Source organism: Heteronotia binoei, chromosome 1 (genome assembly GCF_032191835.1).
Source record: "Heteronotia binoei isolate CCM8104 ecotype False Entrance Well chromosome 1, APGP_CSIRO_Hbin_v1, whole genome shotgun sequence".
In the NCBI taxonomy this organism is placed as follows: Eukaryota; Metazoa; Chordata; class Lepidosauria; order Squamata; family Gekkonidae; genus Heteronotia; species Heteronotia binoei.
In genome coordinates, this window is record NC_083223.1 from 235,935,597 (window position 1) to 235,960,396 (window position 24,800).

General features: G+C 44.3%; 1 protein-coding gene across 2 annotated transcripts in view; it reads left to right on the plus strand.

The window, feature by feature from the left end:
- VRK2 (VRK serine/threonine kinase 2) overlaps positions 1–24,800 on the plus strand; it is a 76,072-nt gene that overhangs the window by 32,430 nt on the left and 18,842 nt on the right. For both annotated transcript variants that reach the window (XM_060249521.1, XM_060249512.1), the window contains exons 8-9: positions 6,307–6,439; positions 21,638–21,758. In XM_060249521.1, the coding sequence (XP_060105504.1) occupies positions 6,307–6,439; positions 21,638–21,758 (254 nt within the window). The remainder of the gene's footprint in view (positions 1–6,306; positions 6,440–21,637; positions 21,759–24,800) is intronic.

A 24,800-nucleotide genomic window follows, 5' to 3' on the forward strand; every position in this document is an offset into this window, starting at 1 on the left:
ATGGGCAGGAAGACACCAAGGGTGGGTGGGGAAGTGAATGCATTTACTTGGGTGGGTGGCTGGGAAGGCAGCAAGGGGGGGCACTTGCCCAGAGCCTCTTTCTAGAGCCTGTTGTATTTTCCTTCACATCGGACCTTATTCCTAGTAGATCTATAAAGGGGCATTACAATATAGTTGTTTTATTCTCAGTCCTTTTCCTAAGAATCCCTCAATCACTTTCCTAAGAACTACATTTTTCACTGCCGCAGCACACTGGGTTGACACTTTCACTGAGCTATTCACTATGACCCCAAGATCTTTTTCCCTCTCAGTCTCAGCAAGTTCACACCCCATTAGCCTATACTTGAAGCTGGGCTTTTTTGTCTCAGTGTGTATCACCTAACACGTACCAACACTGAAATTCATTTGCCACATTTTCATCCACTCACCCAGTTTGTGGAGGTCTTCTTGGAGCTCTTCACAGTCAGTCTTGGTGATTGCAAACTTGGCCACTACAGTGCTCACCCCTAGTTTGAAATCACTGATGAATAAATTAAATAGTATGGGCTCCAATACTGATCCATGTGGGACCCCACTGCTTACTTTCTTCCATTGTGAGAACTGCCAGTGATTCAGACTTTGCTTTCTGTCATTTAACCAGTTTTTAATCAATAAGAGAAGCCATGCACTTATCCCATGGCTGCTAAGTTTACTCAGGATTTTTTAGTGAAGTACCTTATCAAAAGTGGGGGGAGGGGTGGGCTCCCTCTTGGGTATCCTGCCCCCCCAGGGAAAGTGTATGCGCAATACAAAGCCTCTCCTCTCCCGGTGTAGTGAACGCCGCGTGGTCACTGTCCGGCTATGCCTGGCAGATGGTCACTGCAATGGCCTCTCCTGCATTACTGCATCCGTGGCAACACCTTCCCACTGGTCCCCCCCATTTCTCACAGAGTTTGCCACGTCATGGTGCGACCGAATGTCCGGCGGTATAACCGGATGGGCAGGCTGGGCTCACCAACCTCGCCAGCCAAGAGAAGGAAAACTCTAACATCAAACCCGGGCAGATAGAGCTCGTTAATGTAACACCTACCACCTGGAGGACTCGCTGCCGGCGTCCCGGCTTACTGGGCCATGGCAGATGACCCCAAGGTGAAAGGGTGGAGCCAGTACCGCGCACACTGTGCTTCACCTAAAAATTCCTCTGCACAGGCCTGAAGGGCATATCCACAACCCACAACACACCAAGTCCTGCAGCGATGGGCAAGGGGCGAAACGGCAGGTGGAAGATGCCACTGGAAGCTTCAGTCCCGATCCTGCATGTAGGCGGTTCAGGGTATTGGTCGCCTGATGCTGACAAAAGGAGATTGAGGAAGAATCGCACTGCTACAGCACCAACCCCAAATCAGACTTTTCCCTGCAGCCACTGTGGCCGGATCTGTCTGTCCCGCATTGGTCTTGTCAGCCACCAGCGAACCTGCAGCAGATGTGGACTACTGCACCCTTCTTAAACCTTCGTTCGTGAAGTCAAGCCGAGAGAGAGAGAGACCTTATCAAAAGCCTTTTGATTGTCCAGGTTTATAATGTCTACTGGGTCACCATTGTCTACACCAGGGGTGGGGAACAGTGGCTCTCCAGATGTTTTTTTGCCTACAACTCCCATCAACCCCAGCCATTGGCCATGCTGGCTGGGGCTGATGGGAATTGTAGGCAAAAAACATCTGGAGAGCCACTGTTCCCCACCCCTTGTCTACACGCTTGTTTCTTTCTCAAAGAACTCCAAAAGGTTGTTGAGGCAGGACATCCCTTTGTAGAAGCCATTTTCATTATAGAATTTAGAATTAGAATTAGAAATTCATTTAAATGTATGATTAGCAGGGCTCTTTTTGTAGCAGGAGCTCCTTTGCATGTTAGGCCACACCTCCTTGATGTAGCCAATCCTCCAAGAGCTTACAGTAGGCCACGTAAGAAGAGCCCTGTAAGCTCTTGGAGGATTGGCTACATCAAGGAGGTGTGGCCTAATATGCAAAGAGCTCCTTCTACAAAAAGAGCCCTGATGATTAGAAAATTATTGAAGGATATATAGAATCATAGAGTTGGAAGGGACCTCCAGGGTCATCTGGTCCAACCCTCTGCACAATGCAGGAAACTCACAAATACTTCCCCCTAAATTCACAGGATCTTCATTGCTGTCAGATGGCCATCTAGCCTTTGTTTAAAAACCTCCAAGGAAGGAGAGCCCACCACCTCCCGAGGAAGCCTATTCCACTGAAGTTCTTCCTAATGTTGAGCTGGAAACTCTTTTGATTTAATTTCAACCCATTGTTTCTGGTCCGACCTTCTGGGGCCACAGAAAACAATTCCACAGCATCCTCTATATGATAGCCCTTCAAGTACTTGAAGATGGTGATCATATCACCTCTCAGCCACCTCCTCTCCAGGCTAAACATTCCCAGCTCCTTCAAATTTTCTTCATAGGACTTGGTCTCCAGCCCCCTAAACATCTTTGTCACCGCCCTCTGGACCCATTCCAGCTTGTCTATATCCTCCTTAAAATGTGGTGCCCAAAACTGAACACAAAACTCCAGGTGAGGTCTTACCAGAGCAGAGTAAAGCGATACCATCACTTCATGTGATCGGGACACTATACTTCTGTTGATACAGCCCAAAATTGCATTTGTCTTTTTAACCATGGCATCACACAGTTGACTCATGTTCAGTGTATGGTCCACTAAGACCCCGAGATCCTTTTTGCACATACTACTGGTAAGACAAGTCTCCCCCATCCTATAACCATGCATGGGATTTCCCCCATAATATTATATATGTTATTGATTTAATAACAATATATGCTATTGGGGTGTTGGACTAGATGACCCTGGAGATCCCTTCCAACTCTATGATTCTATTGATATTATTAAATAACCATTAAAATATAATAGAAGACAAGTTGATAACTTTATAATGTTTATTTGTAAATCCATTTATATATACATGTAGATACATTGTCATTCAGAAAAACATTGTGATGCAGAGTGGTAAAGCTGCAGTACTGCAGTACTGCAGTCCAAGCTCTGCTCATGTCCTGAGTTGAATCCCAGCTTCTACAGGTAGCTGGCTCAGGGTTGACTCAGCCTTCCATCCATCCAAGGTCAGTAAAATGAGTACCCAGCTTTCTGGGGGGAAAGCATAGATGACTGGGGAAGGCAATGGCAAACCACCCCGTAAAAAAATTTGCCATGAAAATGTTGTGATGCAACGTCACCCCAGAGTCAGAAACGACTGGTGCTTGCACAGGGGACTACCTTTTTTTTTTTAATGTTTTCATTCATAGCAATGGAATAGCAATAGGCTGACTGGCCTATAGTTTCCTAGTTCCCTTCTGGATCCCTTTTTAAGAATTGGTGTAACATTTGCTACTCTCCAGTCTTTTGATATAATGGCTGAATTTAGTGATAGGTTACAAATATAGGTTAGTAGATCAACTGTCACATCTGAATCCCTTAAGAATTCTTGAGTGCATACTATTAGGATCTGGTGACATAACAGTTTTTAATTTCTCCAGTAGGTCTGGACATTCATCTCTGGTCACCTCAATTTGTCTCAGTTCTTCTTGAAAATAGGGGCTGTGGCAAGACTACATGCCCCACACGTTCTACAGTAAACCCAGAAGCAAAAAAAGTCATTGAGCTTCTCTGCCATCTCCCCATCTTCCTTTAGCAACCCCTTGATTCTTTTGTCATCCAAAAACCCCACTGTTTCTCTGGATGGTTTCCTTCTTCAGATATCTTTTTTAAAAAATGTTTATCTTGATGCTTTTAGCAGCTTGCTCATCAAAATATCTTTTTGCTCATCTAATTGTTGACTTACATTTACTTTGCCAGAGCAGGTGGTCCCTCCTGTTCAATTCATTGAATCAGACCTTCCACTTTTTAGAAGAAGCCTCTTTACTTTTTATAACTCCCTTGACTTCTGCCATCAACCACGCAGGCCTTCTTTTAGACTTAGCAGTGCCTTTCTGAACCCATGGTATATGAAGTAGGGCAGTGATCCCAAATGTGGTGCTCACCAATAAGTTTCTTGGCACCCACTTGCTTCATCCCAAAACAGTAAACATGTCGTGCCTTTCCTTCATTTCCTTGGCATAAAAGGTATCACAGGAGGTATCACATTTGAGTCTGCAGGGAGCCAGTATTCTGTGATCAGTCCTAACTTGTATGATGGTTATTTTGCAGTTACAGCCACTGCCATATTAGACTAGGTGGAGCATTAGTCTGATCCAGCATGGCTACTCTTGTTTTATTGTTCTGCCAAGCTTTGAAATGGCTGCTTATTCCTATAAGATTCCTTAGTTCTGTTCCGATGATTCTGTAATTTTGTAATTGTTGTATGTTGCTGTAATTGTTTGTTATAGGAACATATTGTGGTTTTAATTGTATAAGCTATCTTGAGATATGGTTGGTGAGAAGGTGAGGTTTGGTAGTAATAGACTGTGGCTTGGTGGTAGAGCCTTTGTCTTGTATCTAGAAGATCAGCAGAGCATTGGATGAGAACCAGGGAAACCCAGATCCAAATATCTACTCGGACTAGAAACTCAGTGACCGTGGGACAAACACTCAACCTTAACTTACCTTGTAGGGTTGTTATAAGGATAAAATGGAGGAAGGGAAAGCCCAAGTTTGATTCTCTATTCCTCCACCAGCACCTGCTGATGTGATCTTGAGTCAGTCATACATTCTTTCAAAGCTGTTCTGTGGAGAGTAGTTCTCAAAAGAGCTCTCTGAGCCCCACTTACCTTACCTATCTGTTGTGGGGAAGGGAAAGGAGATTGTAAGCTGCCACTCTGAGACTCCAAGTGTATAAATCCAATCTCTTCTTCTTAATGTTACTGTGAACTCCTTCAGGGGAGTGAAGGTTAGAGAAAGAGTGCTGATCGACCCCAGGTATGAAAAGTCCCTGCCAGTCAGAGGAAGGTACTGAGCTAGATGGACTAGTGTCTGCCTGAATATAAGGTAGCATCTTAATAAAATTTCAAGCATGCATCTGGGAATAGAAGTGAAGTATGGGGAAACATAGATCACTGCTGCGAAATGCACTTTTATGTTTTTGAATGAAGTACATTGTGTCTAGTTGGGGTTCTGATTCAGCTGGATAAAAATGGTGAGCAGAAGGAATTTAGGTGAAAATGAAGAGCGGAAAAGAGGCTAAGAGTGGACTTCTTGCTTTCTGCATGTGCTGTGGATGCTTCCAAAACAGCATTAAACTCTAAAATGAAATTATAAGGAATGTCTCTATTTCCTGCCTTTTGTGTAGCGTGGCTAGTGTTTTCTTCCAGGGTCCTTCTGAAGAATGCCTTGATGGGTGCCTCCCCTTGTAGCTGAGTTGCTAAGTTTACAGGCTTGTTAAATTTGAAAAGAAGGCGAAAAACATCAGTTGGTTTTGCATCTGTCTTACCACCACCTCTGTACTTGGTTGCCTGTTCTGGATTGGGAAATACCTGGAGATTTGGGGGCGGAGCCTGGGGAGGGAAGGGGAGGGGAGGGACCTCAGCAGGATATAATGCCATAGAAGCCATCCTCCAAAGCAGCCATTTTCTCCACAGAAACTGATCTTGGTTGTCTAGAGATCAATTGTAATAGTAGGAGATCTCCAGGGGCAACCTGGAGGCTGGCAACCATTTCTGTACTCCCATTTTAAAATCTCCATCAGATTCAGATGTTGCAGAACTAACAACAGGTAGCTGCTTTTTCAGGATGACACACTGTTTATTTTAGGGAGGGTGTGCATCCCAGAACCTTCTGAAGGCCTTGAGTGAAGCATATGGCCTCCATCCCCCACCCCCAGAAATTAGTATGTGAGACACTGTGAAACTTTTTCTTCTGCTCTTTTCTGTAACCATAGCTGTTATGAACTTGTTGAAGGGCTGGCTGTTGAAAGATTGGATCTGTCGTGTCTGTGTGTGTGAGTGTGTTTAGTAAGGAGGAGAAGGGGTCCCATAAGCAGCATGAAGACAGATAAAAGACATATTGCACTTTATGATGTCTAGATGCCCACCTGGAGAGAAGAGAGCTTAAGAACAAAATAGGCTGAAATCCTATTGTACTCTGAAATATGATGGGGTATAGGAGACAAACCATTGAGAAGGGGGGGAGGGTAGATGTTACAGCCCCCAGATGTATATATTTTATCCTGAGGTGCCATTTGGATTAATAAAATGCAGATCTTCGAGTGTCCTTAAGCCACCATTTTCCTCTGGCTTAATTAGAAAGGTTATACTTTTCAAAGGACAAAAACAGCATTACTCATTTTTTTTCCTGTTATGTCTTCCAGGTTTATCTTGCAGATTATGGACTCGCCTACAGATATTGTCCCAATGGGAACCACAAAGAGTATCAGGAAAATCCTAAAAAGGGCCATAATGGGACAATAGAGTTTACCAGCTTAGATGCGCACAAGGGAGTAGGTAAGTTTTTCTTTTACTCTCTCCCCCCTTCCCCCTCTTTCAGACATTTCAGAATAAACGTACAGTTGGGCTGTGTGAAGCACAGCCAGAATAGCAGTGGATTTCTGTGCAGCTTAATGTGCCCCTGTGTGGTGAACTCCTGTCTTGCCTGGGTCAATATAGTTATCCCTGCTGTGGCAAAGGCACAGGATGCGATGTAAAGCAGAGTAAAATTTGAGGAGGGCTGCAAGGCAAGATTCCCCCCCCCCCCCAAATGTGACCTGTGAATATGCTTTGTTACGTAATGTGGGGTGTTAGTTGGGAGCTCTGTGGGTTAGGTGGCAATTCCCTGTGCCATTGGGCCTGCTGACCATTGGAATATGGGTGCTATAGGCTGCAGACGTCTGGCAGTCAGATGAGCCTGATGATACTGCCTGTTCTATAGCCCCAAGAACTACTGTGCTCCCTTAGTCTCAAGTCCTTCGGGGAGTGCCTTGGGATGTCCCTCAGTATCTCCAGGCTGTTGCTTGACCTTTTGCTCCAGGTATTCACAGCTTCTCTTGCAAGAAGGACACAAATGACCAGAACGAAAATACTTAGTTCTGTCTCTCTCAAGATGAAATTGTGCAAGCTGTACAGGAAAAAAAATACAGCTCAGTAGAGGCCCAGATACCAGTGCTGCCAGATCAACTTTTTTACCATCGTTGGTTGGTTAGGCAATTAGTTCCCTACCTCTCCTCCCATTACTTGTCAAAAGGGATCCAGTCTGTTCACTTCCACATTGGATTACTGCTGTTCAATCTAAACAGGGCTGACCCTGACCCAGAAATTCCAGTCGGTGCAAAATTCAGCTGTGCACCTCTTGTCTGGGATATCTGTGTGGGCACCCATACAGCCAAGTGTTTTGCCAACTGCATGGGCTACCAACTGTGTACTGGATTAGGTTCAAGGTTATGGTTCTAACCTTTAAGGCTGTTTGTGGTCTGGGACCAACAAACCTATGGTAGCGCCTGTCCTGATATGTCCCCCAAAGAGCTTTATGCTTGGCTGGACAACATTTACTGGAGATCCCTGGCTGAAGAGACATCTGCTTAGCCTCAACCAGAGCCAGAGTGTTCTTGGCTCTGGCCTGCTGGAACATGCTCGCATTTGAGATCAGGGCCATGTGGGATTTATTACAGTTCCATAAGGCCTGTAAAATGGAGCTGTTCCACCAGGCCTTTGGTTGAGATGGTGGGTGCCTCGCTATATCTGGCCTCCTCTACCAGCCCCCCTCATCCAGCTGTGTGAACTAGTATACCAGCCAATGTTCCCTCTAAACTGTGGAGTCTTGTGAGCAAAACTTCTAATTCATGAGCTATTAACATTAAAGTTGTAAGCTACAGCATAAATTAATTTTCTCTGAGGCCATTATTTCTGAGCTAGGACAAAAATGCGTGAGCCAGAGGCTAAAAAACTGTGAGCTAGCTCATACTAACTTAGCTAGCCTTCGAGGAAACACTAATATCAACTTATATTGTTAGATGGGGGCTAGGCCTAATTATTATCTCAGTGGCCATCCTGGTGCCACACAGTTATATACCTATGGCCTATTTGTTACCATCTTGTAGTTTAAATTGGGTTTTAGGTTTTTATTTGAATTGTATTAATTCTTATTTTTTTATTGCCATGTTGTACCCCACCCTGAGCCTGCTTGTGGAGGAGAGTGGGCTAAAAGTCACATGCCTAAACAAAAATAAATAAATAAATAAATATTCCTAGAGTGGCTTGAATTGGTTGCCGTTTCTTAGCACATGTTCGCACTGGGGAACAGACGGGTCTAAAAATGGATGCATTTGCAGGTTTGAGAGTGAATGAGGCCAGTATTGAAAAGTTTTGTGCAAATAATATTCTTGCCCCAACCTGTTTGTCAAAATGTGTATACTTTTTGGTCTTTTGTTTAACCTCACTTATACCCCACTTTTCTCCCAAATGGGGATCCAGAGCTGCTTGCAACATTCTCACCTCTTGCACTTTATCCTCACAACAAGGAGTCATCTGGAGATGTGGGCTGAGTTGCCAGTGCCACCAGTATGCAGATTACACTCAGCTCTGGCTTGCCTTTCCATCAGATTGCTGGGAGGCTGTGGAAACTGAACTGGTGTCTGGAGGTAGTTTTGGGAAGGGTGAGGGTTTAACAATCTGGAATTTCATCTTGATAAAATAGAGGTGCTACTGGTAGAGCAGAAAAAAAGGTTTAACTCAGGAATTGAAGAAGAAGACTGCAGATTTATACCCCGCCCTTCTTTCAATCAGAGACTCAGAGTAGCTTACAATCTCCTATATCTTCTCCCCTCCCCCAACAGACGCCCTGTGAGGTGAATGGTGCTGAGAGGGCTCTCACAGCAGCTGCCCTTTCAAGGACAACTCCTGCGAGAGCCATTCCAAGGCCATTCCAGCAGCTGTAGGTGAAGGAGTGGGGAATCAAACTGGGCTCTCCCAGATAAGAGTATGCACACTTAACCACTGCACCAAACTGACTCTCTACTACACCAAACCTCCTCTTCTAGATGGGGTTGAACTCCACCTAAAGGAACAGGTTTGTAGATGGGTGTTCTGCTGGACCCACGCCTCCTGTTGGATAAACAATTAGTTGCACTGGCAAGGGGTCCTTTTCATCAGCTTTGACAGGTGACCCAGCTGCATCCCTTTCTGGGCGGGAAAAATATTGCCACCATGGTGCATGGTTGGTAACATCTTAATTAAATTACTGCCATGTGCTTTACATAGTGCCTTCCTTGAAGAGTGTTCTGAAGCTAGTTGGTACAGAATGCTGTGGCCAGAATATTGACTGGAGGGGGTTTTGGGGACTATCACTCCAGTCTTGTTCCACTTACACCTAATTTGCTTCCTGGCCCAATCTGAGATTCTGTTAATTGACCTTTAAAGAAGACTGCAGATTTATACCCCGCCTTTCTCTCTGAATCAGAGTCTCAGAGTGGCTTACAATCTCCTTTATCTTCTCCCCCCCACAACAGACACCCTGTGAGGTGGGTGGGGCTGAGAGAGCTCTCACAGTAGCTGCCCTTTCAAGGACAACTCCTACAAGAGCTGTAGCTAACCTGAGGCCATTCCAGCAGGTGCAAGTGTAGGAATAGGGAATCAAACCCGGTTCTCTCAGATAAGAGTCCACGTACTTAACCACTACACCAAACTAACTTTCTTAAAGCTGTATATGACTTGAGGCTAGTATACTTGGACCAACTCGCAAATGAGCTTACCTGTCAACTCCAGGCATCTTCAGAGGCCCAACTTTGAGTGTTTCTTCCGACTGAAGCTAGATGGGGAGTCCCCAAGAAAGGGTCTTCTTGATTGTAGTGATGCAGCTTTGGATTTCCTTCCCCAAGGAGATTTATCTGTCTCTGTTGACGGTTGTCTTCTTCCAGTGGGTTAAGATTTTTTAAATCTTGTTTGGCATTCCCCCAGTAACTGTTACTGGCCCTCTCCCTTTGCTTTTGTTATCTGTGTTCGTTTATATGTTTTATTGAATGGTTTAAATATTTTATATATTCTTTATTTGAAATGCTATTTAAATGTCTTGGTTTGAAATGGTATAGATATTTGCTGCCCTGGGGGCCCTACTTGGGTGGAAAAGCCGCTCAGAAACATTTTAAATTAAATAAATAATAAAGCAACCTTGTTATATCGGTTAGGCTGAGATTATGTGACTGGCCCAACATCACCTGGCAAGCTTCCTCTCCATAGTGGGATTCAAACCTGAGTCTCCCCAGATCCTGTCTAACTTTCTAACCACACCACTAAACCATGCTGGCTTTTTTGTAGTAATGTGGAGAAGACCACCTAAACCAAGTGACATCAGTTAATTTGTATGTCAAATCTTTATTACCATTGCAGTCCAAAATTTGAGCATAACATCAAGGCTTTAAAAATCATAGGAAGGGACCTCCAGGGTCATCTAGTCCATCCCCCTGCACAATGCAGGAAACTCACAAATCAACTTGGAAAGCTTTAGGTGTGAAATTATATAATCAGAGCAGGGTTGGGGTTGTGTGCAACTTACTGAACTGAAACTCCCTTGAGCGGGAGTCTGACTCGTTAACCTGCACCCACCATAGATCTCTATATAGGCCTGAGCCATACAATTCTCCAGGAGGGGGTGCATCGCAAACCCCCCCCCCCCCCCGCCAGCCTATACAATGTATGGACCAGTGGCACTGGCATGCAGCTTTCTATTGTTGTTTCCAGACCTGACCAGTTCCTCATCTCCCACTGAGAGGTTGTTAGGAGTCCCCTTAGACAAGGCCTGCTGGCTGCCAGTTAGCCTTTTCCAACTCCCTTATACTGTGCTCCGAGGCAAGATGACTCTTAATTATGTTTGTTGCACTAAATATCTCAAGGCATCCTGTTGCAAACTGTGTAAAGTGTTAACTTTTTTCAAAAAAGCTTTTTCCCCCAGTAGCCTTTCATATATCTTACTTATTTAAACTCACTTTGACGGTATTGGAAACACATTTGCAGGTAAATTACATACATAGTCCTTTTATTGGATATCGATTGTACTGCCTTGCATTCCAAGGCAGACTTAATTCAACAATTCCCTAATTAGTTAAAGTCATAACCTGTGTCTTGTATTCATTTACCATTAATTAAACCTCAGCTGTTTATTACACTGCAGTCCAAATTCAATAGCAGGCCCATGGAGCCATAGAAAAGGGAGTGGAAGGTCAATATTGGAAATATATGGCACGGTGTATCCCCCTCCCCCCGATGACTGGCTGCATTGCTTGCAATCAATATGGTCAATGCAACACGACTTTCTTAGTTGCTATGTCAGCAAGACAAAAAGTCAATTCTAATGTTATGCTAGTGTGAAAAAATACCAGTGATTATTGCCAAACTTTTGTTAACTTGAGATTTTTCAGCCTTCTTTGAATGATGCCTGCCACTCACTCGCCAAATGGATATGGGATGCCACCTTCCTCCTTATCCTTCTTCAGAGCTCTGTTCTTCTATCATAACTTTAATTTAATTCTTTAGTAATCTCCCTATTTTCCCTTGGACCTTTTCACTCCCTTTAGGTTCGCCACCATTTCCTACCTTGGCCTTTGTTGAAATTTAGATGACAGTATCCCAGGGATGGGCCTGGCATTTGGGAAACTGCCTTGGACCGAGTCAGACTATTGGTCATAGAATAGAATTGTAGTATCATAGAACTGGAGGTCATCTCCAGTGTCATCTAGTCCAACCGCCTGCACAATTCTGGAAATGCACAAATATCTCCCCCCACACATACCCTCTGCTACCCCTGCTCCAGACCCAGAAGATGTCAACCCCCCCCCCCCAAAAAAAAAAAAACACTCCAGGATCCCTGGCCAAACTGGCCTGCAGAAATTTGCTTCTTGACCCCAAAGTTCATGTAGCCAGTGTGGGCTATTCCAATTGGCAGTGGCTCTCCATGAAAGAGGTCTCCCTGTCTTTTATTTGGAAATGCCAGGGATTGAACCTGGGACCATATGCAGAGCCACCTGTTCTCCTTTTGAACTATTGCCCCACCCTGCAAAGCAAGGTTACAAGAAAACCTGCATACCTAAAGGAGTAGGATTTCTAAAAATCTATCTACCTCCCTCCACCTTCTGCTGCCCAGTTTTAGTAGAGAGAGTCTACAAACATTTGCAGACTATTAATAGCTGCTGAACTGTTATCTTAAACTAATACTTTCTAACGAGTTTTATTTGGCACAAACAACTATATATTATTGCTTTTCTATTAAAAGGACCATTGACCATGTAATGTAGAGGCCTTGATAATTTGCCAGCACTGTTAAGACCTGCAGTCATTTAACGCTGGTCATTAGGAAAAATGAAATGGGACTCCACATGCCTTTGATGCTGAGACAATTGTGCTGTTTGACCCGCTGGAAATGTTTTACTAGTAAAGAGGCCATAATGGGCAAGCAGTTCCTGACCCGTACCGTGGGATAAGGATGATAGAAATCTGTTAAATCCACTGATGCTGTGAGCTCTTTGGCTACAGGCATGCCGGGCCTGTGAAATGCACTTTCTCTATTAATACAGGAATTATCGGGTGAAAAACGGGAGGTGAGGGCTGCTGGTTGGATAGCAACAGAGCTCTTGCTGTGTTGGTGGCATAGGAATGAGCATCGAAACAAGGTTAAGCAGCGTATTCTAACCATTCAGTTCTGCATTCTGTGATAAAATGAAAGAGTAGAAATGAAGCCTGTTTCCATGAATTGTTCTATGCGGGATTATTTTAATCAGGAGAGTGAGAGGCATCCATACTCATGAGAGCTAGAAACTTTTATTTTTTTAAAAAAAATCAACTATGAAATCCTTAGGATGTCCAACTTTGTACCATAGCTAGATTTTCTTGTGAGTCCCCTTTTAGGGGTGGTTGTGAGAATGGCAGAATAGATATTTGCTAGATAAACATTTGGGGTAGGGCATACCCCTCTTGTCTGTGAAGTTCTCCTTTTTGGAGAAGATTATGGGAAGTCTCACCGGTGCAAGTCGGTGTGTTCCCTTTGGATCACAGCAGGTGTCTTTTAATAGCTTGGCCCTTTAAGAGGAGTTGCTTTAGAATCTGGCAAGGTGAGACTTTTAGCAGGGAAACAGAGTCCTAATGAGCACCTCCACCACTGCGGACAGGTTGTCCTTGATCGCTGTGGGGGGACTTGCTGTCTCTGATTCTCCGTAGACTATCAAAGGTACAGAGAGAGGGTTGCCATTTTTAAAACTGATTGCAATTTGGCGATAGTGGTCTTTATTTAGTTCTTTGCAACTTTCATTTCCAAGGGTATCATGTTTCGTAGCTTACGGCACAATGCAGAGTGTGTTTCTTCCTCTGTGCGTGATATTTTCAAGAGGGCTCTCAAAGGCATACCTGTAGTGAACACTGTGCCTCCTGTGCTAAAAAAAGAAATTGAAATTCTGTGCCAGAGCAGTCTAGGGAGTCTGCATCACGAAAGAAGCTGAATTCTGCAACTGTATAAATTTTATGCAAACGGAGCTAAAGGCTTTGTAAGAAAAATAAGTATTATTTCATGATTCTCATTCAGTATTTCAAATGTAGTTGTATTATGGCACTAGGTGTCATATGTGCAAGCTTAATTTTCCTTGGTGCTTTCTGCTGACACAAGTGAGAACATGGTCTAGTGAGACCAGATGGGCTTGGCTGTGGCCTCGCCCACTGCTGCCTTGGAATTCTTGTTCATGACCTGCTCAGGTATATGGGAAGAATCCACAACATGGCCCTTGCCACTGTTCTTAGGAACTGTGCTGCTTGTGAGAAGTAGCTGTATCTTCCTCCTCCTGCTTGTCCTTATCCCTTCCTTTGGGCATTAAAAAGTTACCTCAGTGGCATGTATTTTAGTATTAGTATTTCAACATTAGTAAGAGCCCCATGGCGCAGAGTGGTAAAGATGCAGTACTGCAGTCGGAGCCCTCTGCTCATGACCTGAGTTTGATCCCAGCAGAAGCTGGTTCAGGTAACTGGCTCAAGGTTGACTCAGCCTTCCATCCTTCCGAGGTCGGTAAAATGAGTACCCAGCTTGCTGCTGGGGGGAAAGTGTAGATGACTGGGGAAGGCAATGGCAAACCACCCCATAAAAAGTCTGCTGTGAAAATGTTGTGAAAGCAACGTCATCCCAGAGTCAAAAACAACTGGTGCTTGCACAGGGGACTACCTTTACCTTTTTATTTTAACATTGGGCATTAAGAAGTTATCTCAGTGGCATGTGAGTTGACATGGTATAACACTGAGACATGAAGTCTACCCAAGTGACTTGTCCAGCGATCTGAACACACCTTGAGGTTTTTGCTTTCTCTCCTCCTTTGCTTGGAGGAGTTCAGCTTGGTGCTTCAGACTGAACTGCATAAAGGCATGTTCCCATTGTCCATGTGAATACCTGAGTATGGTGAACCATAGACTGCTTTTCAGCTTTCAAAGCAGAATAACACCCTGCCTTGTCAGTATTAGATGACAAGACCCCTGTAAAGCCATAAAATGTACTCAATAAATAATGGACATTTAGCATGTTCATTAGCATACTCTTCAGTTTCCCAGATTAATTGTCTTATGATTTGAAGTGATGTTCTAAGTGTGTGTGTGGTGTATCAGCCATGGAATCTGCCCAGATCCTATTGAACATGTGTTTTGCAAACTGCATTGTGTAAATAGTGTTAGTTTCCCTGCCTGTTCCTTGATAATTAAAGAGAATTATACATACGTCAAGTATACCTCTTAAAAATTTGTTACATTGTTAGTAGTGTTAAAAAGTAATATTTGAATCAATGCACTGTATGGATTTTTGTAGATTTTCTACTCACTGAGGCATGCAGTCAATACCTAATTTCTCTGGAGATATACTGCGCTTAACGTATTGAGCTTCTTTTAAATACTCTAGGCCCTGCACACCAAGTGCATAAGACCAGTTTTAATTTGCCATCATTGATGAACATAAGAGGAATATGAACTGTCTGAATTAAATTTCTGCCTGTGTGGAGGGTCAAAATGCTCCTTCTGTCCAATTCCTTAAACAAGTAAATTACATAGCTAATGTTAACAGATTTTCTCACTCTGAGAGAGGCAGAAATCAACATCTCAATATTCTTTATTAATTTGGCAAAGCCATGCTGAAGTGCATTCCTTCAAGTGCTTTATAGCAATATTGGAGTTTGAATTTTAAAAAGGATCTGAATTTTACTGTGTGCACAAATAATGCAAATGAAATGTACTCTGGTATGTTTGCTAGCTTGCATATTATCACAGCTGCTAAAATGCAAGTGGTTACAGCGCACTCTGTATTTCTCTGAGGCTCCACATTTGAACCCATTGTGAATGGAAGTATGATGTGGTTTACCTTCTCCTTCCCAATGGCGTGATCTTGTAATATTTACATGTAGTTACTGTATGAGGCAAGTGATCTGCTGTGGTGGAGGGAAAGAGAGATATGTTCTAGAACGTGTCTCTGTCTCCCCTCCACAGGCAGTTAGCAAGTCTCCTCCACTCGTTGTGGAGACCTTGTTAGTCTGACCCAAAATAAAATGCCTCTTGTTACTTTCCTCACTTTGACTTTATAAATTTTGCTTATGATGGTGCAGCCACAATCTGACTAGACTAATAACAGAAGTCAGTAACTTTACTTTACGGCAATAGAAAGACTATATATTGATCAACCTGTTCAAGTATCGGTAGCTTAATACTTTCAGTGAGGATTATTTCTTTTTTAGTTAAATTTTCTTAATGTGTGGCGGGTAAGAGCTCAACTCCATCAAACAAATCCAGTAGAGAATGTGTTTAATTTTGCTCTGGGTGCCCATGAGTTTCTCTGCTTTCCTCTGTGCAGATTGAATCTTACCAAAACATTGGCTTTCACATTGTAGGGTGCACACAGTGCAGTTTGGGCAGGGCACTGGGGGTCTGAGGTAGAAGACGATGAATTGGTTTTTATACCTTACTCTTCTCTACCCTGAGCAGTCTCAAAGCAGCTTACACTTGCCTTTCTGTCCCCTCCCCACAAATAGATGATAGATAGATGGGGCTGAGAGAACTGTGGCTGATCCAAGGTCACCCTGAAGGATTCATGTGGAGGACTGGGAATCAAACTACTTTTAACCACTATACCACACTAATTTTAACCATTATACCACACTGACTGAAGTGACCTAATGATGCCCTGTGAGAAGTATATGTGTGTGCCCTCATTCCCTTCCCCCAAAACAGTACCCTCTTCAGTGTAAATTTTTTGGAAAATTGTGTCTTAGTTAAACTTAGTGACATTTATTATTTCCTGATTGAATAACATGTAATAAACTTGCAAGCCAGGGCACTGCCTTGGTGGAACTAGACTAGCACTTCTGGTAGGACTTTGCTCCATTTTCCTGTCCCCCTCTTCTCCTGCAACAGCCCCAGATGTCCCCTGAAAACCTGGGCTCCCTCTCCCCCCGAAACTGGATTTGTGGTGACATTTTGGGCTCCAGCAGAGATGCTAGTCTGGATCCACCTCACAGTTTGAAAACCTGCTGTGCTGTGAGAATACAGTTCCTTTTCCAGTTGCCTTTTCCCATACAAAGGGAGCAATTCTGGACATCCTTAACGGACCTATATAACAAAGAGCTTGTGGCACAAAAAGACTGGTGAACTTGTTTGGGTATAAGCTTTTGTTAGTCAGATGTGTTGTTTTAAGCTTCGGCCAATGGTGAGGTTGCAGGGGAAGTTCCTTGGGGGTTGAAGGTCACTGGTAGAGTCCTTGTGTTGGCCTCCTTGAGATCCTAGATTCAATCATGGCATTTAGGCTTAAAGAGGGAGCAGGGAGCAGAACCTAGAAAATCATCTGCCAAGGGAGGCCATTGTCTCTCAGAGTAGATGATTGGAGGCCAAATAGACTGATTTTTTCTTGCTGTGTTTATTGTTCAGCCCATTTCTAAAGGATCATTGTTTTGAAATCCTAGACCTTTCATGAGTTATCCAACCAGTTCCTGTCCTGAGGCAGAATACATGGCCATAACAAGACACTCAATGCTTAGACAGGGAGGCAGGAGTTCAAAATGAACTAATGCAGCTTGTATATATTGAATTTATCAAGAATGCTTATTGTTTTCTGAGGCTTGCAAATGGATAATTTTTCACTATATCCCTCCCTGTGATTTAAGATTCTCTGATGAAGCCCTTTTCTGTGTACCTAGTTGGAGGGATCTGAGTTCATTTAAACTGCTGCCAGTGGTGAGGTTGCAGGGGAAGTTGCCTGGTTCTGATATCATTCGGAGGCAGGACCTGTGGTCTCTGTGGTAGCACCTTGCTTCTGTAACTGTCTCCTCATATTCTGCTGTTATATACCCTTTCTACTGATACAGGAAAATGTGACGCCCCTCCCCTTCATGTAGCTGCCCTGAGTCCGCTTGCAGAGAGGGCAGGATGGAAATTGAAAGTAATAAATAAATATTTTTCCCTGTTTTTGTTTTTTTCCCTATATCATATTATCTTTGCACATGGTTTGATTCTAGCCTTTTTAACCCCCTCTCCCCCACCCCCCCAAAAAAGACCCCAAGATTTGTGAGTTGAACAGTGTTGAAATATATGGAAAGAGATGCATGGAAATTAAGTGTCCCATGCCTTTTGAAAGTTTAAGCTCTGGCTTCAGAAATTGCACTGAGCTATTTGCACAGTTTCATTCTCCCTGCTGCCACCGCCCCCCCCCCCCCACCGGGTAACATTAAGGGCCAGAAACCTGAAAGCTGATAGTGTCAAGATAGGGAGTTTTTTGGCCAAGTCTATAAGCTTTGTATTTGCATGGAGTAATTGTAAGATGTGCACAGCCTGTTCTATGCTGCATTCTAAGCAGAGTTATACCTCACTAAATCCATTGACTTTAGTGGGTGCAGAATGGTGCATAACCCTGTTTAGGATTGTGCTGCTAAAGCCCCACTGCTCAGTTGTTGGTCCACAGTAATCATTTCCTGTCTCCATTGTAAGAGGGCCAGTTGGCATTTTCATTATTTCCCCCTCTGATATACAACTTCCCTTGCTTTTCCTCAGCACATTTCCTGGTCTACCCAAGCTCTCCTTTAAATTGCTATAGAAATAATATGCCTGGTTCTGACATGACTGTCAAAAAGGATTATTGGGTAGGGAATGTTTCTGTGAAGCCACTTATTCTTGTAAATGCCTTGATGTATGTAATAAAGGCAGACAGCAGCTCTAAAAATATACAAATTTAAAATATATATATTAAAATTTACTTAGTGTACTGTTTACTACTTATCCATCCAGAATTATTTATTTGACTTAGAATGGTTATTAGAGAATTATGTTGTTAATGAGCAGGCCATGTCTCCTTTTTGTAATACCAATTGGAAAGGCATTTGTCTGCAGAGAAATCAGACATAATCTATTGAGAATGGGAGGTGGATCTTTTTTTTGGGGGGGGGGAGAGATAGGCCTGTACAAGTGACAGATTATAGGGCTGTCAATAAAAAAAATTGGTAATATCCGAATCCGGAAATATTCTTTAATAAATTTTTCGGAATTCCAGATATTTCCAAATAGTAGTATCTGGATATATCCAAATATACTGAGATATCTAGCTATATCCGGATATATTATACCCTATGGGCCATTAAAGTCAATGACAACATAGGGTATATTGGAAGCTGCCTGGTGGGGAGGGGGTTTGGTGGAGAACCCCCAAAATTGCAGGGGAGCTTCAGGGGACTCTCCCCCAAAGAACCCCCAAGTCCCAAAAAGATTGGACCAGGGGACCAAAAAGTCCCAAAAAGATTGGACCGAAGAGGGTGCCCCTATCCCACCATTTACCCTATGGGCCATTGAAGCCAATGGCACAACATAGGGCATAATGGAAGGGGGTATGGGGGAGAGCCCCCAGAATTGCAGCGGAACTTCAGGGGACTCTCCTCCAAGGAACCCCCAAGTCCCAAAAAGATTGAACTAGGAGGTCCCATTCCAGGGGCACCCAAAGAGGGTGCTCCTATCCCACCATTATCCCCAGAATTGCAGCAGAGCTTCAGGGGACTCTCCCCCAAGGATCCCCCAAGTCCCAAAAAGAGTGGACCATAGGGTTCCATTCCAGGGGCACCCTTTCCCCCTTCCCTTCTGATTTATTGTTCTAAAATTACTGGAGATGTCTTTCAGAATTTTTGGTCTAATTAGTTTGGGTAAAAGATATTTATTTTATTTATATAGATAATCATTGAAGGATAATCATAGCTTTGGCACTGATTTGATGAATTGAAAGAGGGAACATATTATCATTTCCAGTAATGACATAGTTGACTATTTGCCAATAAATACATTTCTGTTAAAAGGTAGAAATAGTCCATCATAACCTGAAGAAAACACATCAGGGTAAAAGCAGTACAAACATCTTCACATAAAATGCTGTATTGTTTTGTGGGCAGGGTCAGCTTGACCTTGTCCCTTTACATTAAATTACATACATATAAGATAAATTATTTATTTTGTATTCCGTTGTCTAAAGGCAGCCTTAGTACTTCCTATCATTTTGGGCAGTTCCAATATGTATCCCTTGTGTGTGTGTCTTTGGAAGCACCAGAGAGAGACAGTGAAAAAAGGACAAAATGGTACCCTGGAGAGCATGCCACCTCTCAAAATGTCTAGAAAGAGCTGGTTGATAAATAAATTAAAAATGTGGTGGTAGGGTGTAAAATGTGCCGAACTGAAAACTGTTTTTATTATAGCTTAAACTTAGCCCAATTCACTTCTGTAGACTGAGATCTCTTTCACTTGAAGACCAGTTACAGCAGGTTAGCTACATATATCTAAATGATTTAGCATTACTTGCTACTTCATATCAATTACACCCTCCACTGGGGGAGGGGGAATGCAGAGGGAGGAGGAATAGTTTGTTATAATTCTGACAACTTTTCTCTGGGGGGTTAGTTGTAGCTTTGTCTATTTCAAACAAAATAGTTTCCAGAGTAGCATTTGGGGGGAAGGGGAGGAATGCAAAAGGGCAAACATAATTGGGCATTGGCATGATTGAAGGGGAGGTGTGGAGTTTGTGAACTCAAATGGAAACATTTTGCCCCACTTTCATTGCTGAAACTGTCACATGGGAAATCATAGCAGGATGGCTAGGGCAAAAGATTGTGTTTTCTTAGCATTTGTACAAGAAGCTAAGTCTGTGGACTTGGTTATAAGCTTGTGCAGGGTACAAACAGCTCCCAGGGGGATAAGATGGCATCCTGCTAGATCAGAGGAGGCCTATCATACCATGGTTTTGCAGCAGTTAACACAGATAACATGTGAGAATTTGCATGCTCTTTCATCATGTGAGGGGCAAGAGGATGGGTAGCAGAAGGGAGTAGGAACAGAGTTCTGATGGGTGTCCACTAGACTTCTAAGAAGTTGCCTTTTATAAATCAAAAATTATGCCAAGGGCCTCTTTTGGAATTCCTTTATTGATAGTTTGTAATCCAATACCTATCAGGTTAAGGGCCTCAGTCTCTGAAGGTTGTAATTCTCTGGCACTCCTCTGTGCTCCCTTGTCTGAATAAGAACTTTTATCCTTAATGTAGGATGTAAATTAATGCAAGAGACAGCAAAGTTAGTTTTTCCAAGAACTTGCTTCATTAATAACCTCTGCTTCCTTGTTAGGAATGATTTTGTTCAATGCATTTTCAGCCAGCTGTCTTTATCATTTTTAAAGCAGGAAAACATACAAAATGTACTGCAGAAGTATAGAATCCTATCTTTAACAATGAAGTTAAAATTGGCCATTGATAACACAGCTCTTGGGTTGCATTGTGTCTCTCTGCCCCACATCCTATACTCACGACCTTTGCCCCTGGGGATAAACCTTCTGTGTGGTTTTCAGTTATCTGTCTGTAATGCATGTTTTGGCTATTGTCAAAGGAAGGGGGGGGATGAAAACCCCGTGGGAGAGTTGCATTTGTCTGTGTAACTCAGTTTGTAGGTAAAGTCAGCCAGCATTGACTGCAAAATGTAAACATTGTGCTTTTTGAATGCTTTGGAAATAAATCCAGATTTAAATATAGCAAAGAGTTTCACTCGGAAGAGCCAAGAAGGGTTTTCATTATTTCAGCCTAGGCAAGAAAACTCTTGACTGTGCTGACAGAGGCATTGAAGTGCTTATGCCCACTAGAGGGCACTGTTGCCATGCCATCTGCTTTCAAATGGCTCTTGTTTAGCAGAGTAGGAAAGGCCATCACTGTTTAGTCTGCTCTCAAAGGGTCTCCGCATGACCAGTGTGGACCCCATGGACTTCCTGGAACATGTGTTAGCAATTTAGCAGCAGACATTTATTTCTTTGTTTTACTGCCTGGCTCTTGGCGAAAGTGTTGGTGCTGGGTTATGGGCTGTCTGGATCATGTCAGAGGCCACGGGTATCAAGTTCATGTGACAGGCCAAAGCTGAGGGAAGGATGAAGTCTGAGGAGGTGAGGAAAGTGACCCTCGCCTCTCAACAGCAACAAATCCTTGCCTGTCTGTGGGCCGTTGCCAAAAGCCCGACCATTTGGAGTTCTTGGGACAGCTGAACAAACACAACACAATTTTCCATGTTTCATCTTGCTGTAGCTTTAAGCCACAACCATTTCTGTTTCTAAAAAGAAAAAAAAGGGTAGAAGGGGGATGTAGGAGGGGAAAGAAACCCCATCTTAATGCTCATTTCCCCTCTCTCCTTTTAAACTCTTACTTTGTTTAGCACCATCCAGACGAGGGGACCTTGAAATCCTGGGCTACTGTATGCTGCAGTGGATTTGTGGGAAGCTACCCTGGGAGCAGGACCTGAGGAATCCTGAGGCTGTCCAGGCAGCAAAAACAAAGTAAAATACAAGTATTATTAATGAATAAATATGTATTTATTCTGCCCCCAAAACGGAGGACGTTATACTTTTACATTTTAAAGAAAATCTAGTTGTGGGGAGAAGAGACTTGAAAAATTAATAATTCCATGAAAGGATCCACAACAGCCACTAATCCCTGGATGAGTTGTGGCTCAGTGGGCAGGCATCTGTTTACCAAGCAGACAGTCTCAGGTTCAGTCCTCAGCATACCCAGCTGAAAGGACTCAGGTCTTAGATGATATGAAAGACCTCTGCCTCAGACCCTGAAGAGGTAATACTGAACCGGATGGACCAATGGTTTGATGATACATTATACATTCAGTCAAATTTTGTGTCTCACTTTCCCCCAAGTAATATTAAGCAGCCTCACGGTGACACTATGAGGCTGTACCTTACTGAAATACCTGTCTATCTTGAGGGTACTTAGTGCACCTCATGGCTAAATTTGAACCCAAGCCGCCTCATGTGTCCAAAACTCCATCTTCTGTGCCGCTGTCAGCTTCAACTGGTGAAACTATCCGCTGGTGAAATTCCTTTGGCAAGGAATTTGGATTACCTTTTTGCCAAATGGTGGTGATATTTGGTCCAGAGTTCATACAGCGCAGCACGTGACTTGCGAGGAATATAACTCTGAAAAGGTGTGAGGGTTGCCATGAAGCCTTTCCCACCCACTTTAATTTTGGGAGGTAGGATAGAGTTCCCAAGTCCATCCCCAGAAATATCTGGGGACTTTGGGGGTGGAGCCAGGAGACTTTGGGGGTGGAGCCAGGAGACACTGGGGTGGAGCTAGGGGGGAGGAGGGGAAACTACGAGCCCCGGCCTGCCTCCACCCCCCCCTCCGCTTCCACCCCAGAAGAGGAGCGGGCAAGGCGTCAGCGGCGCAGCAGCCTTTCTCTGCTCACCGTGGCTGCTACTCCAAGATGGGCTCAGCCTGAGCCCATCTCGGAGGAGCAGCCACGGCGAGCGGAGAAGAGGCCGCCGCGCAGCTGATGCCTCTTCTCTGCTCGCCCGCCTCCACTTCCCCGGCCCGCCTCCATTCACCCCCCTCTGCTTCCACCCCAGAAGCGGAGCGGGCGAGGCGGCAGCGGCGGCCTCTTCTCCGCTCACCGTGGCTGCTCCTCCAAGGAGCCCATCTTGGAGGAGCAGCCACGGCGAGCGGAGAAGAGGCTGCCGCTGCCGCCTCACCCGCTCTGCTTCTGGGGTGGAAGCGGAGGGGGGGGTGGAGGCGGGCCGGGGACGTGGCGAGCCACGAGTCCGGGTCCTAGAAGGGCCCGGATTCGCGGCTCGCCATGCTCGTGGCCTGCCTCGCCCTCCCCCGCGCTGCTGCCGCCTCTTGGCTGCTCCTCTGAGATGGGCTCAGCCTGGGCTCGTCTCGGAGGAGCAGCTGCGGTGGGAGGAGAGGGGGCAGCAGTGGCGCGGCGGCCTCGCCGGCTCCGGGATGCGGCGGCTCGCCATGCTCCCCGGCACCGTTTCCACCCCCTCCCCCCGCTTCCATTTTTTGGGGGAGCGAGGGAAGAGGGTGGAAATCCTGGGGTCCCCCGCCAGGGCGGGAGGGTTGGGAAGCCTAAGGTAGGAAGAGACATGCTTATAACAGCAAGGTTTTTTCTTGTTGTGTGATTCAGCCCATGTAAAGCTCAGGATTCACACACTCCACCATCTACAGAGAAAGACGCTATTGCTGAAAACCATACTTTGACATTGCGTTCAAGTCAGCAGTTCAAAGCGTGCTCTTTCCCTGCAAACCAATATTCCAGACTTTGCCCTGAAATCCTGGTTTCCAAGAAAGCATTAACTGTAGTTCTTTTCTGTTGAAACGTAACAGTGGACTGTGGTTTGCTACAAAACAGAAATTTGGCTGTGTATAAGCAGAGAATGTTTGAGAGTAAGTGTGTAAGAATAATGGTGGCAGAACGTGCCCATCGAGTTGCAGCTGACTTATGGCAACTCCTTGTCATCTTCAAGGCAAGAGACGTTCAGAGGTGTTTTGCCATTGCCTGCCTCTGTGTCATGACCCTGGACTAACCAGACCTAACCCTGCTTAGCTTCTGAGATCTGATAAGATTGGGCTAGCCCTGGCTGTCCAGGTCAGGGCTGCATGTGAGAGTAGCCCCACCTATATCATGCATCAGCAAACCATGGTTTGCCTTTCCTTCTGGCCCATGTACATACTAACCTGTTGAGCATTAAAGGTTAGGCACCAAGTGATAACTTGTAAATCAGATGTAATGATTTGTCTTTCTGCAGAAAATGTTATATTGTCTAGATTTGGAAACTAACTTGATCCATTAGTTTCAGTGGCACTTAATTGTAACTAGCTTGTAGCTTGGTTGACGCCGGTGTTTTAACATTGCATTGATTTGAAAGTTGAAGGGGGGATTTTACTATCACCACTGCTTTTTAAAAGTGTTATTCATTCCTTGTATTCCTCCTTGGGTGCTTGGAGAACGTTGATTCATAAATGTGAAAGAATGAGTAGCAAAATCCCATCCCAAGCATGTAAATTGTAATTAGTCCATGCTTAACAACCCAGCATGCTGTTGCCATTTTGCTGTTGCTGGCGGGACTTGAGCAAGCTAGTTTCTTGTGTGACTGCCCCAGACCAGTTTCTTGTTATGTTGAGCACCAGCTGCTTTGCAGTGGAGCTCTTGGAAGTGGCAAAGGCAGCTGCAAACTTCTAAGTAGGGCAAGTCACAATAGAGGTAGACAATAGGGATAAGATGATCTGCAGAAATCAATCTGCACATTCTGTTTGGCACTAGCTCTCTGCAGAGGGGACGAGAGAGAGAGGTTAGTCCCCGGGCTGTGGCTAATACAGATTGCATCTGTAAATGTTGATTCTGTGCAATATTGTTTAATACTTCTCCTATAGTAGTTCTGACCAACAGAGTCCTCCACAAACTATTCCTTATCTAGGTCAACATGCAATCAATGTAATCCATCAAGCAGCTTTATTAATTCTGCAGTTGAGAATTAGCTCCTTAGTGGGCCAGTAGTTCCTACCACCCCCCATACACACCCTCA